An 18467-nucleotide genomic window follows, 5' to 3' on the forward strand; every position below is an offset into this window, starting at 1 on the left:
ATAGAGGTGGGCAGGTGGCAGATTTCGAATTGGATTTTTTTCCGGTGGCATGCTTAGAATGTCAATTTGGAGCCAAATCACTGAAATCGGTGGCATGCCCATTGCCCAACAGTCAACGTAGGATCCGGTCCACTCCCACTTATCCCCACCGTCGGCCACGAGCTGGCACGGCCGCGTCAACGCTCACATCGCGTTGGGCAGCAGAGCAGCCAAGCAAGCTCGCGTGGGTTCGAGCCAAACTCCAGAGGCGGGGGCACGCCCGCACGGGCATCCCTCGAGGCCTCGACCTCAAGTAAAAGCCCATTTGAAAACGCTGCTCTGTTTCCAGAGTGCGGCCACGTCGTAGGGTTTTGCTTTCCCCGGCGGTAAAGCGGGGAGGCGGAGGCGGAGGGGGCGCCGCGACCGCCGCCCGGCCATGGAGATCGGGCAGTACCCCGTGAGCAGCTGCTCCAAGGAGCACCAGAAGATCTACCAGGAGTGGTTCGCGCTCGCGGACTCAGGTCCGATCCACCCCCTGCTCTGCTCTCCTCCGATCCCCAATCTCCCGCTCTTGCTGTTGCTCGCCTGGGTTGTGGTCTGCTCTAATCGACGGTGTTGCAGATGGGGATGGCCGCATCACGGGCCCCGACGCCATCAAGTTCTTCGGCATGTCCAAGCTCTCCCGCCCCGACCTCAAGCAGGTGCGGCCTATCGCTGTGACCCCTCCCGCCTTCCTGTTTTGTCTGCCCCGCTGGCGGAGCTATCGGTTTTTCTTTTCCTCATGTGCCATTTTTGTCGAACTGTGTTGCGATTAAGGTATGGGCGATCGCGGACTCCAGACGGCAGGGGTACCTGGGTTTCCCCGAATTTGTCGCTGCAATGCAGGTTTGCCTAGTCTATTCAATGCTATTGCGCTCTCTGCTTCTACCGGGTGATTTGGGTTATTGTTCATCAGTAATGGGCTTCTTATCAATTGGCAGCTAGTCTCTCTGGCTCAGGCAGGGAATGAGATCACTCAAGATAGTCTTAAGCGCGATGGTTGTTGCTAGCCTCCAAATCATGCCTATTTGATAGCATATGTTGATGCATCTAAGTAAGCTAACCAGTTTAAGGTTATATCTGACAGATTTAGGCAGTTTGAATCCACCTTTGATGGAAGGTTTGGATGCTCTACTTGCGGTAATGTATTATATCCTTATAGTTGTTTCTTTATCAATGTTGTGATTTATCCCAATGTCATATAGTAATATGTCAGCAATTGTTTTTTCAGAAATCTAAGCATATGGTGAAGCGGGTGGATCCAGAATTGGATGGTAAGTAATGCTCCTCTGTAATAAGAAATTCATGCTTGCGAGAAATCTGACACAAACTTTTTATGTCCATGCAGGATTTCCTCAGGAACAATCACCTTCAAACAAATGGTTCAGCTCAAAGTCATCAAAGAAGGTAATAACTCATGTTATCTTCAGAATTTTTCAATGACTTCTGTATGTTCCTAGGATATTAGCTCTTGCGAATAAATATTGCATTCCATCCGTTTATTGAACCAGCACCAAAGGAAATTTTGAAGGAAATACTAGTGCAATTATGGTAGTGTGGGCACATGTTCATATTTTCAGCAGTTGCTTTCTAGCTAACTAAGGGAAAAAGGCAGCAAGTTGAGTCGTTTAGCTTGTGTAGTTATCATCTGTACCAATGGGAAAAGCTTATGATCTCTGGTTCTCTTCTGTGGCCACTTACCTATTTATTTTATTATATCTTGTATGCAATATGGTACATATAAATTGGCTAAAGAGAAGCCAACAGTCTAGCGAATTGTATGTAAGACAGCAAGCAATTGTATTTCTATTGTGAAATATTAAGACACGTATCTGTTTGCTGAAATGTTTGCCCTGTATAAATAACTGTTGTCAATTGACCCTAATTTCCTTAATGACACATATATCATTATTGCTGATATTTTCTTTTATGGTGTTATATATAAACAGATACCGCTGACTGCTGTTACTTCTGTCATCGATGGCTTGAAAAAATTATACATCGAAAAGCTGAAGCCTTTGGAAGTTACATACAAATTCAATGATTTTGTTTCTCCTTTGCTGGTATATACTTATATTCCCAGTTTCTAAATACTGTATGAGACATAAATGACTACTTTCCTATGTCTTTTTATGTCATTATTATCTTTTTCCCCTTGTCATTTTGTTCCAAATAAGTCCTTTTCATGCAGTTAATTTCAGTTATTTTTCTCTTTGTTTTTTTTCCTTTTTTGCAGACGAGTAGTGATTTTGATGCAAAGCCAATGGTTATGCTCTTAGGTCAATATTCTACTGGTAAAACAACTTTTATCAAGCATCTGCTAAGAACAAGCTATCCAGGTTTCTAATCTGCCAGATGTACCTTCTATAGTTTCCCAGGTTTGTTTAAATAACATGCTGTCTGACAGTTCATCTCCTGCACTTGCAGGTGCCCATATTGGACCAGAGCCAACAACAGACAGATTTGTCGTAGTCATGGTAAACTGAGCAAAACTTAGGATATCTCTTTGTAGGAATAATAGATGCATCAGATGTATAAACTTCTGATTATGTTTTGTGAAGGATGTTTACTAGAAAAGAAAAACGGAGAATTATATTACATTTTGATATGGACATATACAACCTTTTAATTCTAACTTCAATTCTGATAAATTGTCATCACGTGCTTATGTTTGTGCTGGTCTAAGTTGATGAATTGCTGATTTGGAGCAGTCCACAGCTTTTCCCAAAACTTTGGATAGGAAAGTTACATCATTTAGTTATCTGTGGGATTCCTCCTGATGCTGGCTTACCAGGTTATATAATCACTTAACTGATAGAAAATGGCACAGATAGGAGTATCGATTTTATATCTTTGAAAGTTTAAATACTGCCACATTTTTTTCCGGATGTGAGGAGTTTATTTACATAGTAAAGAGGATGTGAAGGGTATAAGCTGATCTAGAATCTCTGTTTGGTAGAAATATTACAAAAGAAACATAATGCTAATGTCCATGTATAATTTCCTTAGGTGCTATGGCGCTTTCAAAACTTTCTATCTGCCATTTCTTTTGGGATCTGTTTGTTTGTTTGTGATTCATAGAAGCACTTGTCAATTGTCTGTTTTATGCTGTTGCGTTGTGATTAGCAGCCTTTACCCTTTTCTCTGAAATGCTGAGCTGCAATTATTTGTTTGGAATGGTATCTATGATGGTTTCTGATTCCTTAGGGCCCATTGGGAATGTTAGCTGATGCAAAAGAGGCATTATACACATATCACCAATCAATATTAAGTTTAAACTCATCATCCCTATATGATATGGAAATTCTTGCCTGTGGAGTTTGTAATAGAGGCTAATCATCTATTTTGAACTCGTCGACCACTTTTAGTTTTTTCGACTTAGGACAACCCTGTTAGAGTATACAATATGAATTGCATGTGTGCCCAGCTATTACAACAGCATGTGTTTTTGTACTCCCCCCCTTTTGTTGCACCAGTTAACATTGTATGCTTTGCCAGTCAGGATCTGATGAAAGGACTATTCCTGGGAATACTATTGCTGTTCAAGCTGACATGCCTTTTAGTGGTCTTACAACATTTGGGACTGCATTTTTATCCAAGTTTGAGTGCTCTCAGATGCGACATCCAGTAAGATTTAATTTTGTTGCATGTGAAAGCCTAAAAGGCATGTAATCTAGATACTGATACCAAACATTTACCTTGAAGCTGCTTGAGCATATCACATTTGTCGACACACCTGGTGTTCTTTCTGGTGAAAAGCAACGGACACAACGTAGCTATGATTTCACTGGTGTGACATCATGGTTTGCTGCGAAGTGTGATCTTATTCTTCTTCTGTTTGATCCTCATAAGCTTGATATCAGCGATGAGTTCAAACGTGTCATCGGATCTTTACGCGGGCATGATGATAAAATACGTGTTGTCTTAAACAAGGCAGATCAAGTAGACACTCAACAGGTATTGGCCATGGTTGTTTTGCGTCTTACTCGTGATGTTGCATTTTTGCTTTGTTTTGCTGTTTTTATTTACGTTTTTTCTTATTGACATGCAGCTTATGAGAGTTTATGGTGCATTGATGTGGTCTCTCGGGAAAGTATTGAATACACCTGAGGTTTCACGTGTTTATATTGGGTAACTTCTGATACCTTGTTCTTTGTTTCACTCTTTGATATTTTGATACCTTGTTCTTCTTGTTTCAATGTTTGATATTTTATAACGGATTACATAAGATTTCCAAACTGTAGTTTCAGGATTACTAGTAGAGTCTAGAAGTTCCATTGATGTATTTGATTTATCATAGTATATCTGAATCTTGTTCTGGTAATGACCTTGGATCATTCAAATACATGCAAACTATTCAAGTGACTTCCAAGTTTGCTTGTAGGTCATTCAATGACAAACCAGTAAATGAATCAGCTGTTGGTCCACTTGGAAAGGAACTATTTGAGAGAGAGCAAGATGATCTCCTTTCTGATCTCAAAGATATCCCCAAGAAAGCATGTGATCGTCGAGTAAGTTTTTGTTTTCTTGGATATGTATTTCCAGACCTGATTTTCACATATTAATAGTACTATTCTGTTATTGCAGATCAATGAATTTGTTAAACGTGCTAGAGCTGCCAAGATTCATGCTTATATAATTGGCCATCTAAAGAAGGAGATGCCTACAATGATGGGCAAAGCGAAAGCCCAACAACGACTCATAGACAATTTGCAGGATGAGTTTGCGAAGGTATTTATTTTGGGGTTCTTAACTTCTCTAGTCGATCTAGGGCCATTGTAGATTAAAAAGCCTCAGAGACCCTTGCCTATGTCAGGATGGAAGTCTATCAGATGTCCTGTTACCACTCATGTTTTTTTTGGGTGGCTTCACTGCGGATTTTTTTTAGGGATTCACTGCGGATGTTGGCCTCATGCCATCTCGTTCTGCCTAACCAGCTTGCACCTTAAGTTCTAATTATTTTACTAATTTTGCACATTCTAAAATAGTGACAGTAAGGACTGATTGAATTTTGATGATAGTGTGAATTCTGGACCCTTCCAGTTTCATTTCAGTTACACTAATCTTTCTCTTACTGGATGCATGTGAAGCATTTCCTTAAATATCTGTTCCATGTAATTTTCATGGTCTGAACAACAACTGCTGTCTGGTGGAACAGGTGCAACGGGAATACCATCTTCCAGCAGGGGATTTCCCCTACGTGGAGCACTTCAAAGAGGTCTTGAGCGGGTATAGCTTCGACAAGTTTGAGAAAGTCAAGCCCAAGATGATACAGGCAGTGGATGATATGCTTGGGTATGACATTCCTGAACTTCTCAAGAACTTCAGGAACCCATATGAGTGAACCGGTTGGAAGATGATTTTGGTCTTGCACTGGAACGAGAGATCAGTCAGGCACCGATAGATGCCTCCCGCAGTGATGCAACTGTCTGGCTACATTAATCATTGTGATCAAGGTCCGTGGGTCCTTCGTTGCCATCTACGCCTCACCATTGTTGTACAACTGTATTCATAAGAATGGGAGAGCAATTGCTCAAGCTTTCACGGACATCCGATCATGTAAAATCAACTAGTTTGTGATTTTTAGTGCTATAGAGCTACAATTATCGTTTCTCCCAATGAGTATATTTATTAATTTTGGCAAACAACTAGAATAACGTGGTCCTGTCAGGATCAGCGCTTCTTGAAGAATCTTGGACCAGCGTGGGGCGTGGCTCCTTTATTTGTTCTTGTCCTGGGCGTTGTCCGTGGATGTCTTGTATATGTTGTGGACTTGTGGCACAGTAAAATCTGTATCTGCTAAAACTGCCTTGATATCATAGCACTCGAAATCAATCCAATTGAGGATTTTATTCATGATCGTCCTTTTAAGATTAAGAATACTATCATTTCTCTCACAATGGAGCCTAGGAATGAACAGACTTTCGCGCTTCTACTTTCTGTCTGTATGAATAACGGAATAAGCGTAACAGTTTCACCTGGACAAGGAAAAGATGCTTGCAAATTTCCTAAACATGGACTGGTGCCTACGTGCCGGCCACCAAGGCGCCGACTAACTTTGCCTGGTGCCCTGATCGTGCATGGTTTATATTCAACTAAATTTCTATGAATTTGAACAAGATCCTAATAAATATTTTATTATGACCAAAATTGCTCCCTCCAAACATGCGCTCTTGGGTTTGTTGTGAAAAAAAAAGCGCCTGAACCGACGCTAGCTGGGAAGTCAAAACGCACTTGGCAGAAACCGAGCACCCACCGACGCCGGCAGCTTTCCTCTCACTCAATCATTGAAAACGTGAAGGAACACACGAAACCACCACCAAAACTCCCTAAAAAAATTTCCTTCACAAAAAAACTCCCTAAAAAACCGCAGACACGCCGTCACCGAACGCGGAAGAAATCAAGAAAACCCCCGGCGACCCGCGGCCCGGTCCAGTCCAACCCCTCTCGCCGCGCCGCCGACCCGGTCCGCGCCGCGCTGCCACGGATTCGGCCTCCCGCCCCCACTCCCCCACCACTAGGGGTGGTAAAGGGCCCAACATTTTGAACTAGAAAATCTAAGAATCGGGCTTTAGAACGACCGGACTCTAAACATATGTATTTTTGAACTAAAAATTTTAAGGGCTTTATTGGGCTGTGAAGAGGCCATTAGGGCCATGACCCATTACCACCCCCACCCACCACCGAACTCCCCTCAACCCGACCCCCGCGTCCTCGCCTCGCGCGCCCGTCTCACACCGCACGGCGCCCGCGCTGCCACGGATTCGGCCTCCCGCCCCCACTCCGACCCCCAACCGAACTCCCCCCAACCCGACCCCCAACCCCGCGTCCTCGCCTCGCGCGCCCATCTCACACCGCACGGCGCCCGCGCTTGGCTTCTTCACGGCTCCATCCCCATCCCCTGCCCCGCCGCGTCTCCGTCGGGCACCAACCCAGCCCAACGCTCACCTCGCTTCCCCTCCCCTCCTCTCCTTTTTCCCCCGCCTACCAAATTGATAGCCCACCTCACCTCACCTCCGCACCCGCTGTTTCGTGCACCGCACTTCACCCCCCACCTACCTCCCCCCCTCAAAAACTATCCGCCTCCGCCCGCCGACGAGCGCGGTCGGTCGATTCGGTTCGAGCCGGCCGGAGCTCGGAGGGGCGGAGCCCAGATCCGGGTGCCGGCGGCGATGATGAAGTCGCTGCTGCCGCAGAGCCAGCTGCGGCGCTCGTCGGCGCGGCCGTCGGGGGCCGCCGCCGCCGCGGGCGGAGACGGGGCCGCGGCCGACGGCGGCGGGGCCGGGGCGCGGGCGCCCGCCTCGTCCACCTTCTGGTTCCTGCTCCACGCGCTCTGCTGCCTCATCTCGCTCTTCCTCGGATTCCGCTTCTCGCGGCTCCTCTTCTTCCTGCTCTTCTCCACCACCGCGCTCTACCACTCCACCACCTCCTCCTCCGCCGCCGCGGTCCTGCGCGCCACCACGACGACCACAACCACCACGACCACGACGACCACCACCACCAACACCTTCACGCTCTCCTTCGCCGCCGCGAACCCACCGCCCTCCAACCCCGCCAACCGCACCGCGCTGGAGGCGGCAGCGGCGGCGGACAAGGGCGCGACCTCCGGGAACCCCCAGAGCCACGTGGTGGTGGGGCGGCACGGGATTCGGATCCGCCCGTGGCCGCACCCGGACCCCGTCGAGGTGATGCGGGCGCACCGGATCATGGAGCGCGTGCAGGAGGAGCAGCGCCGCTGGTACGGCGTCAAGGAGCCGAGGCAGGTGCTCGTCGTCACGCCGACCTACTCCCGCGCGTTCCAGGCGCTCCACCTCACCGGCCTACTCCACTCCCTCCGCAACGTGCCGTACCCGCTTACCTGGATCGTGGTCGAGGCGGGCGGCACCACCAACGCCACGGCGTCCCTGCTTGCGCGCTCTGGCCTCACCTTCGTCCACATCCCCTTCCCTGACCGCATGCCCCATGTCTGGGCAGACCGCCATGCTACTGAGAACCGGATGCGCCTCCATGCCCTACGGTATGTATGGTTTCCTACTTCCTCATAGCTAGCAGTATTAGTAGTTTTGTTGCACTATCCTCTTCTGTTAGTTATTACTAGAGAGAAAAGTGGCGAATGAAGTACTGGTTTGCTTGTGTAGGGCGATTCGAGAGAGGAAGATGGATGGCGTAGTTGTATTTGCAGATGACAGCAATGTTCATAGCATGGAGCTCTTTGATGAGGTGCAGAAGGTCCAGTGGATGGGTGCTGTATCCGTTGGAATCCTAGCACATACTGGAGCGGCAGACCAACCACGCCTCAGCAAGGAGGACAAGCAGAACATGCCTCTTCCAGTCCAGGGCCCTGCTTGCAACTCCTCGGGGCATCTGGCTGGATGGCACACGTTTAACTCATTGCCGTTTTCTGGGAAGACTGCCACAGTGGTTGGTGAGGCAGCCCCTGTTCTGCCCAGGGGTTTGGAGTGGGCTGGCTTTGTGTTGAACTCGAGAATGCTGTGGAAGGAGGCAGAGGGCAAGCCTGACTGGGTGAAGGATCTTGATGCTGTTGGTGAGAATGGAGAGGAGATTGAGAACCCACTTACTCTATTGAATGATCCGTCCTCTGTTGAACCACTGGGGAACTGTGGGAAGAAGGTCCTACTGTGGTGGCTCCGTGTGGAAGCTCGGGCTGATAGCAAGTTTCCTCAGGGGTGAGTTCCTTTTGTTAGTATTTTCAGTATATATTTTCATCGGCGTTTTTTATCATCAAGCTATGTTAATTGGAAAAGCTACCGTGTTCTATTAGCAACCAATACTCCAAACATCTAGTGAAAAGCAGTCTTAAGTCAGAAACTCCCTTTTTTAATTTTATTAAGTTAGTTAGACCTGAGCAGGCTTCCTAGCTAGGTTCCCTGAATTCAACATCTCAAGTGAAACACAATGACCACTGGACATAGGCCAACTGTCTAATAGCTACTCAGCAACTGAAACTTTGGCCCTGTTTGGCAGAGCTCCAGCTCTAAGCTCCATGTGGACCACGCCATATTTGGAGTTTGTAGGCTATAATAAATTGGATTAATATCTAGTCTAGTCTAAATTTAAAATAAAATGAGACACACCGACACTCTTTACACCAAACTCTAGCTCGATAAATTCTTGCCAAACAGGCCCTTTGTTATTTGTTGCATTTTTTGGTTTTTATCGTATCAAATGTGATTGGCTAATTGTGTTGAAATAAGTGCGTCACTGATCGCTGCTTTACAATAGTATCTGAATACCTCAAGTAAAATGTTTATGTTGTCCTGTCACAAAGCCAGTCTAGTTATAGAGTTCTATGCTGGTCTAAGATATGCAATAATACTGTTAAACACTGTGATTGGGAACTCTATAGCCTATGGAATTTGCTTTGTGCTACTTTCTGAAGACATCACATTTTATTTTGCTTTGTAAAAGCGATTTAACTTTGACACACAGCCTAAATATATTTTCTATTCTTTGCCTACATGCTATCATGTGTTGATGTATCCACCCCCAACTTTCTTGGACTCAAAAGGCTTTGTTGATGTTGATTATAAACTGCTGCACTCGTAAATTTTATGTTTCTGAGTCCTCGAAAATAAGGCTTGGTTGCGCCAACAGTTTGACCAAGTAGCATGTGTGTATTTGGCAATTGTTAGACAATCACTGCTTATGTCATGTGTACTAGAGCATAACAGGACATGCTGTTGAAATGATTGGCCAAGGCACAACAGAGAAGTTTCAATGTATCATTATTAACATTTGACTCCAAAAGAGATGGCTTTTAAAACCATGTGCAATAAGTAGCATTGTCCTGGCACCTTAAACATTGTCTTGGAAGAAAAACAGTTATTTCACTGAAACCAACAAAGAGTGAAAACATTGGGTTCCCTTGGCCAATAAACTGGATTATTTTGCGCAGACATGGTTTGCTGTTTGCTTATGTCCTTTAATTCTTTCGCACAATGAGCATTTGATTCGTTATCCGGCAACTAAATATGTTCTTTTGCAGGTGGGTGATTGAGCCACCTTTGGACATTGTCGTTCCTGCAAAACGCACCCCATGGCCTGAAACCACCACCGAGCTTCCATCCGAGTTGTTGGATGACAAGCAAGACCAGGAAGATAGGCGGCTGTCAAGAGCGAACAAATCATCTCGGCCCCGAAGCACCACGGAACGGAAGGGTGACCTTCAAGGGCAAGAGAACTGATGCAAATTGTACTGGCCTTATAATGTATATCTCTTACACCTGCAAACACAGTAGGAAGCATATCCGGTTAATCTGGTGGTGGTTGTGTTTATTTTTTCTGATGTTTTTGCTCATGTGGCGATGGCCCGTACTTCTGTAGAATGGGCACTTTTTTCTGTAGTTGTATCTGTTGTGTTGTAATGTACACTGCATTGGAAACTGAGATGGTGGCTGAATTATGGGAAGTCGTCTATGCTTCTGAAGAAAGGATTCAAACTCTTGCAAGCTCTAGTATCTGATCATTCGGTAGCATCGGTTCATGGCGTGCACTCAAATGTCTGCATTTTGTGCCAATTTTGACATCGAATATGATTAAGACATTGTTGGTGGTTCATTTTGGTACATGAATATGAAACAAGATACTAGATCATCCAGTTTCACGGGCTGATGGATGATTTCATGGTGTGCATTTGAATCTTCGCGGAAAGAGTTTTTCTCTTTATGACTATGGTCTCATGGGATCAAATTGTTTATTTCCAACACCAATTCGTACACTGAGATGCTTCACACATCGAGCCAAGCCGCGCTTTCCTGACCGTTGGAGACTTGGGAGTATGCTGCGGGCTGGAGCAAAGCGATCGTCCTGTCAGGTCGCTGCTGCCGGCCGTTCCTGCATCTCTCGCGAACTTTGCTTAGCCATTTGGCAACCCATCGAAGCGTCGGAGATCTTACAAAGCGGGGTAATCAGAAGATGCCGCAGCAACAAGTCGGAACGGCGGCGCAAACCAGACCGCGCACCGCTTGCGAAGCGTCCCGGCTCATCTTCACCCACCATGTCGCGCGACCATTTCCGCGAAGCCAGCCAAGCCAGCGTCGTGCCCACAGTCACAAAAGTTTCCGGATCGATGGATCGAGAAACGTATATGTGGAACGTTTTACGTTGTTTAAAAGTGATTTAAACACTACTATTAAGACAAAGAGTTTCCGGAATGAGGAATGTGGCACCGTACCACGTTCCCCGGTGACTGGCGGGACTGGTCGCGCCACGGCAGCGTACCCACCTCCAGCCCAGAAAGGCAACAGCTGAACCTGAACGATGGAATCGCGAGGCGCGGCGTGGCTGCACGGTTACACCCTCCAGCGCACACGGCTCGCGAAAATGGCAGCCGCATGCCAGGGGCGCTCGGCCAGTCATCAGGTTCTCTCTTGCTTTCGTCCAAATCTGACCACAGAGGCACCTAATTTCGGATTGATGCATTCATCCGGCAATCGCAAACAGGGGACACTTTGGACGCTGACGTCCAACGGGCAACGTAGACACCGGTTTGATAGGCTGGAGATGATGCCATGATGGTGGATGACTGTAATCTGAACGAAGTGATCGGTCGTGGGAGGATGACGGATAATCTGGTAATCAAGCTCTCTTTCTCTCTCTGGAGTTTGAACAGCGGGATGATCCCTCGCGTCTTGTAAAGATCATGTCTAGAAAGTGTGTTTGGTTCGAAGGATGGAATGTCGAAATGTTCGCCGCTTCTCGTAAACAAAGTGTTGTTTTATTTCAAGGAATTGTGTTCTAACTTGTAACCACGCGATCTAGGATTTTCTTTACTTCTCAGGTCATATATGCCGTCGATTCACTTCTGTCAGCTGTCACTGCTGCATCCTTGTAAGCTAGAAGCTTGCTACTAAACAAGACAACTGCTTTCTTCAGCCACGGCTTCTAAACTCATCATATGGTGAGGTGGATTCCTGCATTTTTTTTTGTACTTCAAGCTAAAGCAGAAAACGTGCCATAATAACAAGCGTAGTCAATTTTGGTTATCCCTTCACACACAGCTGAAATGCTGAATCAAAATGAACACTTTGCCATGGCGGCTGCCCTCTGTTTGAGACAGGCGTCAACAACTCAAAACTCAAAAGGGACGATGTTTTTGTAGTGTTGGTGGTGGGCCCGGTGGCCCAGTTCGTTGCCTCCCTGGTGGCTATAAATTGATCGGCTCGTTTCAGACGCTAAGCCATCACTGCAGCGCATCAGTTCAGACTTCAGAGAGATACTCTTCTCGTCGCCTCCTCCCGCTCGCCTCTTGCCATCTCTCGCCGATCGAGCTTGAGGTCATCCCAAACCAGTCCAGGGATTGCCATGCGTCGTTCACCGCGCTGTCCGGTGCCCGCCGCGGCGCTGCTCGCGCTCACGGTGGCACTGGCCGCGTCCATCGCCGTCGCCGTCGCGGCGCCACTGGAGCGGGCGGACGAGGAGCTGCGGCGGCTGTACGAGGCGTGGCGGTCGGAGCACCGGCGGCCGCGCTGCAACTGCGGCCAGGCCGGCGAGGAGGACCGGCTGCGGCTGGAGGTGTTCCGCGCCAACCTGCGCTACATCGACGCGCACAACGCGGAGGCCGACGCGGGGCTCCACACCTTCCGCCTCGGCCTCACCCCCTTCGCCGACCTCACCCTGGAGGAGTTCGTCCGCCGCGCCCTCGGCTTCCGCAACGCCACGGCGCCACGGGCCGCCAGCACCCGCTACCTGCCCCGCGCCGGCGACGACCTCCCCGATGCCGTCGACTGGCGCCTTGCAGGCGCCGTCACCGAGGTCAAGAACCAACGGCATTGCGGTTCGTATCCGTACGCACAAACTCCATCCTAGCTATGGCTATGCATGCTCTCGTCTCGGGAGTTACCTCACCGAGCTAGAGCTAGCGAGCTCCTTGTCCTTGGTAAGATTTGCAGTGGTGACCTCTGGGCTGTGAGAGATACATGCAGGTGGGTGCTGGGCGTTCTCGGCAGTGGCAGCCATGGAGGGGATCAACAAGATCGTGACGGGCAACCTCGTGTCGCTCTCGGAGCAGGAGCTGATTGACTGCGACAGCCATGACAGCGGCTGCAATGGCGGCGACATGGGCAACGCCTTCCAGTTCGCGATCAACAATGGCGGAATCGACACCGAGGCCGACTACCCCTTCATCGGAACAGACGGGACCTGTGATCCCATCAGGGTCCGTACTATCACTCACCAATTCGTGCACTAGCAAATTTCTTCAACTTAATCGTACGCGCAAGAATTAACGCAGCATGTATTTGTGTGTGGGATGATGATGGAGATTTGCATTTTTTTCTGCTAAATAATCAAAATGCAGGAGAACAAAAAGGTTGTCACCATAGATTCATACGAGATGGTGCCACCCAACAACGAGAAGGCGTTGCAGAAGGCGGTGGCGAACCAGCCCGTCAGCGTCGCCATCAACGCCAACAGCCCTGCGTTCCAGCACTACACCTCGGTAAGCAAAGCATCTGGATGGAGGAGAAGCCGAGAAGGAACCCAGATAATCAATGCAAACTTGCAAAGCATCCGTTCTTATTCTGACGAACTGCTCTTCGTCCCGAGCGTCGTGTTCGTGCAGGGCATCTTCAACGGGGTGTGCAGGCTGCAGCTGGACCACGGCGTGACGGCGGTGGGGTACGGCAGCGAGGACGGCAGGGACTTCTGGATCGTGAAGAACTCGTGGGGCCCCGGGTGGGGCGAGGGCGGCTTTATCCGCATGGAGCGCAACGTGTTCTTGCCCACGGGCAAGTGCGGCATCGCCATGGACGCTTCGTACCCGGTGAAGAACGGCCCCAACCCGACGGCGATGGCTCTTGTTTAGGCCCCCTCGGTGTGGTGTGGACTCTAGATTTGCTCGTTTACAAGTGTGTTGTGGTGAATTGTGATGCGTTTACACCGGGAATGAGTATTGATGAAGTTATGTAATGAATAAATTCCTTTTAATGGGAAAACTGAGCTCGCTGCTGCTGGCCAGCGCGGCCATCGTCGAGTGCCTGGACGGGGGACGGCGACGGCGACGGCGCCATCACCATCGAGGAGTTCAGGGTCATGGCCGACCTGCTCTAGATCGAGCCTAGGCTGCCGCACCTAAGTTTGCTCCGTGCCCGTGGTGTTCATCTATGTACTGAGCTTCGACGATAATTAAGTGCGTGTTTTTTTTCGAAAAAGTATTTCCCTGCAAATAATCAAGTGGATGTTCATATCTATGATCCTCCGTGGACTGAGCAACGTGCAAGAGAACGCGTGTGTTTACGGCCTCGTGAAGTCTGCAGGCTGCAGCCATGGAACAGAGCACCGGCCACCCCTCTAATGGTGGTGGGAAGCTGGAGCCTGAAGGTACGGTATGGCGCGGCCGCGGCGCCGCAGGGGAACCTCCAGTGGAACTCACCGCGGCCGCTGGCTCACGGTGGAGGTGCCGCCGTTCGCCGTGCCGGCACTCCGCGGCTTGAGGTAGCCGCCGGGCCCCACCTTTTGGGTCCAGCTCTTGCTCGCCCGAGCATCCCCTTGAAGCGGTGAATGTGCAAATCGTGGCCACACAAGTGCGATCAAACGGCTGCGACGGACTCCAGGGTGGACGGTATTTCATTTACCGTCCACCCCCGGTCGTTGTTTCATTGCCCGACCACACCAGGGTTTCGGTCTGTGCCTTGTCGAGCTCCGCGGTGGCTGCAGTCTCGCACGTGCCCGCGTTCGCCGTGCCGCTGCGTCCGTCTGGGCGTCCGCCAATGGCGTCGTCGCCGCCATCAGATTTCGCGGCGAGCTTGCCTCCGATTCATACGAAAAGCCTGTCGCCATCGCGCCGAGGAGTGGCTTGCCGCGCGCGCCGGCCGGCGCCGAACACAATGACTGGCTCGTCGTAGGTGCTCCTGGACGCGACGAGTGCCGGGAGTTGGTGCAGGGCGAGGTCGGCGCTGCAGTACGACGCGCCCTAGGTCGTGGTTGCAAAAGCTCCAATCTCATAGGCACAGCCATTGTCGGCACCGTCGGCAATGAGGAGTACTTCAAGCTCATGGCGACCTCATCGACGGACCCTCGCTTCGTTGCTTGCATCCTGATCCTCGAAGTCCGACGTGGAGGACGCGGCAAGTAGGTACACGCCGGCGCCGTGGCGGCTGCCTCGCCGGCATGGAGGTACGGCGCGGCCGCCGCAGGGGAATGGCTCAGAACTCACCGCGACGGCTGGCTCGCGGTGGACGTGATGAACGTCGTGGAGCTTCAGCACGCGGCGGCAGCCCGCCGCGCCGGCGCTCGATGGCTCGAGGTAGCCGCCGGCCCCCTCTTTTGATCCAACGACAGGCTCCCGCGGCCCCGAGAGTTGACTGTGGTCAATAACTTCTTCAAATCTCGGCCGCACAATCCCGATCAAATGGCCGCGAAGGACCCAAGGGGTGGACGGTAAATGAAATACCGTCCACCCCCTGTCGTTGTTTCGTCGCCCGACCAAGCTACGGCCAGGTCCCGTGTCTCGCCACGCGCGGCGCCGCTGCGCTCCGCCGTGCTCGAGCTTGTGTGCCGTGGCCACCCTCGCGTCCGGCGACGGCGAGGATGACGGTCATCTCCTTGTTGTCATCCGACTTGTGCTCATCCTCGGCTCTTCTCAGGGCAGACCTGCCGTCCCTGTTGCGGCTGCAGTTTGCCATGCCCGAGGTCAAGGCGCGACATGCTGGCGCGCGCCGACACCGACGCCGACCGCGACGGGCGGCTCAGCGTCGAGGATCTCCTGGACGTCATGAACGCCGGGGAGCTCGCGCGCTCGGCGACCTGCTGCAGTCGGCGCTGCCCACGCTCGAGGGCGCCGGGGGCGCGCTGGTCGGCGCGGACGAGCTCGCCAGGGCGCTCGGAGTCGTGGGCGCCGCCAGCGCCGAGGACTGCGCGGCCATCGTCGAGTGCCTGGACGGCGACGGCGACGGCGATGGCGCCATCACCATTGAGGAGTTCAGAGGCTCATGGCCGACCTGCTCTAGATCGAACCTACGCTGCCACACCTACACTTGGAAATTGGAACGGTTTCTAGTTTGCTGTGTGCCCGTGGTGTTCATCTATGATATTCCGTGGGCTGAGCAACGTACAAGACGAAAACGCAAAGCTTGCAAGTCGAGAAGGCTGCAGGCGGCAGCCATGGACCAGAGCACCGGGCACCTCTGGTAGTGGTGGGAAGCTGGAAGGTATGGCGCGGCCGCGCGGCATGGGAATGGCTCCAGTGGAACTCACCGCGGCGGCTGACTCACGGTGGAGGTGCTCCGGGACCTGATGAACGCCGGGGTGCTCGCGCTAGGTGCGCTGCCGCCGTCCGCCGTGCCGGCACTCGCGGCTCGAGGTCGCCGCCGGGCCCACCCTTTCCGTCCGGCTCTTGCTCGCCCGAGAGGTGACAGCGGTCAATAAAACCCGCGAATTATCCCCTTGGAACGGTGAGTCTGCAAATCACGGCCGCACAAGTCCGATCGAACGGCTTTGACGGACCCAGGGGTGGACGGTATTTCGTTTACCGTCCACCCCCTAGGTCGTTATTTCGTTACCGACCACGCCAGTCGCCATGCCCAGGGCGGCAGGCCTTTCTGTCCATGTCTAGCCAAGCGCGGCGGCTGCTGCAGTCCGCCGTTCGCCCGGGCTCGAAGCCACCCATCCCGTCCAGCGACGGCGACGCCCGACCCCGACGGTCTCCTCCATGTTGATAGCGCAGGAACACCTGGACTGGACACCATGAACGCCGGCAGTTCGAGCTGGGCTCGCTGTTGCTGCTGTTGCAGTGCTGCCTGCAGATCGATCGAGGCCCAGAGGCGCGGTCGAGCTCGGGGTCGCACCTAGCGTCGTAGGCACACAGGCACAAAAGCCCGCGACGGCGCCATCAGCAATGAGGAGTTCAAGTTCATGGCCGACCTCGTCGCCGCCCCCGGGCTTTGCTGCTTGCACCCTGAGCCTCGAGTCCGATGCGGAGGACGCAGCGTGCAGGTACGCGCCGACGCCGCTTGCAACTCGCCAAGCCGGCCTGCAGCCAGGGAACAGAGGGTAACCGGCCACATCCGTGGTGGCACGAAGCTGGAGAATGGCGCACGGCTGCACGGGAACGGCTCCGGCGGAACTCACCGCAGCAGCTGGCTCATGGAGTCATGGCGGATGCGATGGACGCCGCGGCACGCGGCTGCATTCAGCCGGCGCCTGCGCTCCTCGGCTCGAGGTAGGCGACGGACCCCCACCCTTTCGATGAGACTGCAAATCTTGGCCTCACAATCTCGATCAAATGGCTGCGAGGGACCCCAGGGGTGGACGGCATTTTAATTACCGTCCACCCCAGGTTGTTATTTCATTTCGCGACCACGCCATGGCTTCCGGCCGTGTCTCGCCAAGCGCGGCTGCTGCTGCAGTTCGCCATCCGCCCGCTCTCAAGGCCGCCCGTCCCGTCCGGCGAGGGCGAGGCGCCGATAACCGCCTCCTTGTTGATAGGACGCGGGAACTCTTGGACGCCAAGAACGCCGGCGGTTCGAGCTGCGCTCACTGGGGCTGCTGCAGTGCCGCCATGCCCGAGGTCACTCCGCACGCACCGACGCCTCCGAACGCAATGCCCGGCAAATCGTAGACGTATAAGCTCCTGGATGCGGTGAACTCCAGGGGTTTGGAGTTCAATTCGGACAGGGCGAGCTGCCGAGCTCAACGCTGCAGCCGGCAGCAGGGCGCGCCGCGCCCAGGTCGATCGAGGACCCGTTGGCGCGCTGGTCACGGTCGAACTCACAGTTACATCTAGCCTCCTAGGCAGAGCTGGCGACGGCGCCATTAGCGACACGGAGTTCAAGCTCATTGCCGAAGTCCAATTCGTAGGACGACGCGGTGGGCAGGCAGGTACGCGCCGACGCTGCTTGCAACTCGTCAAGCCTGCAGCCGTTGAATAGAGTACCGGCCACGTCTGATGGTGGTAGGAAGCTGGAGGCCTGGAGCTGGAGGGCCGCACGGCATCAGGTGAACAGCATCATTGGAACTCACCGCGGCAGATGGCTTCATGGAGTCGTGGTGGACGTGATGAACGCCGCGGTGCCAGTGCGCTGCTGGCTTCGCCGTGCCCCCACCCTTTTTATTCGACAACAGGCTCGTGGTCAATAATTTCTTCAAATGGTCCCTTCTAGAACGGTAAATACGCAAATCTCGGTCGCAAAAGTTTGATCGGACGGCCGCGATGGGACCCTGGGGGTGGACGGTATTTCATTTACCGTCCACCCCGGCGCCCCCCTGGTCGTTCCCCGACCACGCCGGGGGTTTGGTCCACGCCTCGCCAAGCACGGCGGCCGCTGCATTTGTCAGGAACACGCCGGAGAGACGACGCGGATCACGTCGCCGGCGAGCTCACGGCCAACACAAAACTCACGCGAACACAGAGGAACGCCGGAGAGACGACGCGGATCACGTCGCCGGCGAGCTCACGGCCAACACAAAACTCACGCGAACACAGAGGACTC

The 18467-nt window shown here is 52.1% G+C and overlaps 3 protein-coding genes and 1 pseudogene across 3 annotated transcripts; all 4 read left to right on the plus strand.

The window, feature by feature from the left end:
* The first annotated feature begins 145 nt into the window (after positions 1 to 145).
* Positions 146 to 5743, plus strand: LOC120668555 (EH domain-containing protein 1-like). The gene is made up of 16 exons (XM_039948298.1): positions 146 to 500; positions 601 to 680; positions 796 to 864; positions 960 to 1017; positions 1106 to 1158; positions 1250 to 1292; positions 1367 to 1425; positions 1968 to 2081; positions 2255 to 2357; positions 2446 to 2495; positions 3517 to 3645; positions 3724 to 3975; positions 4070 to 4149; positions 4403 to 4529; positions 4606 to 4749; positions 5177 to 5743. The coding sequence occupies exons 1-16, from the start codon at positions 416 to 418 to the stop codon at positions 5360 to 5362; spliced, it is 1632 nt and encodes a 543-aa protein (XP_039804232.1). The 5' UTR covers positions 146 to 415; the 3' UTR covers positions 5363 to 5743.
* A 1218-nt stretch (positions 5744 to 6961) lies between these two features.
* Positions 6962 to 10478, plus strand: LOC120668556 (probable beta-1,4-xylosyltransferase IRX14). The gene is made up of 3 exons (XM_039948299.1): positions 6962 to 8035; positions 8157 to 8705; positions 10025 to 10478. Exons 1-3 carry the CDS (start codon positions 7191 to 7193, stop codon positions 10221 to 10223), a joined length of 1593 nt encoding a protein of 530 aa, XP_039804233.1. The 5' UTR covers positions 6962 to 7190; the 3' UTR covers positions 10224 to 10478.
* A 1774-nt stretch (positions 10479 to 12252) lies between these two features.
* LOC120668557 (zingipain-2-like) lies at positions 12253 to 13965 on the plus strand. The gene is made up of 4 exons (XM_039948300.1): positions 12253 to 12814; positions 12963 to 13195; positions 13337 to 13477; positions 13601 to 13965. The coding sequence occupies exons 1-4, from the start codon at positions 12343 to 12345 to the stop codon at positions 13841 to 13843; spliced, it is 1089 nt and encodes a 362-aa protein (XP_039804234.1). The 5' UTR covers positions 12253 to 12342; the 3' UTR covers positions 13844 to 13965.
* Positions 13966 to 15682: 1717 nt separating this feature from the next.
* On the plus strand, positions 15683 to 16170 carry LOC120669476 (annotated as a pseudogene).
* Positions 16171 to 18467: the final 2297 nt, after the last annotated feature.

This window comes from Panicum virgatum, chromosome 4N, assembly GCF_016808335.1.
Source record: "Panicum virgatum strain AP13 chromosome 4N, P.virgatum_v5, whole genome shotgun sequence".
NCBI classification, from domain to species: Eukaryota; Viridiplantae; Streptophyta; class Magnoliopsida; order Poales; family Poaceae; genus Panicum; species Panicum virgatum.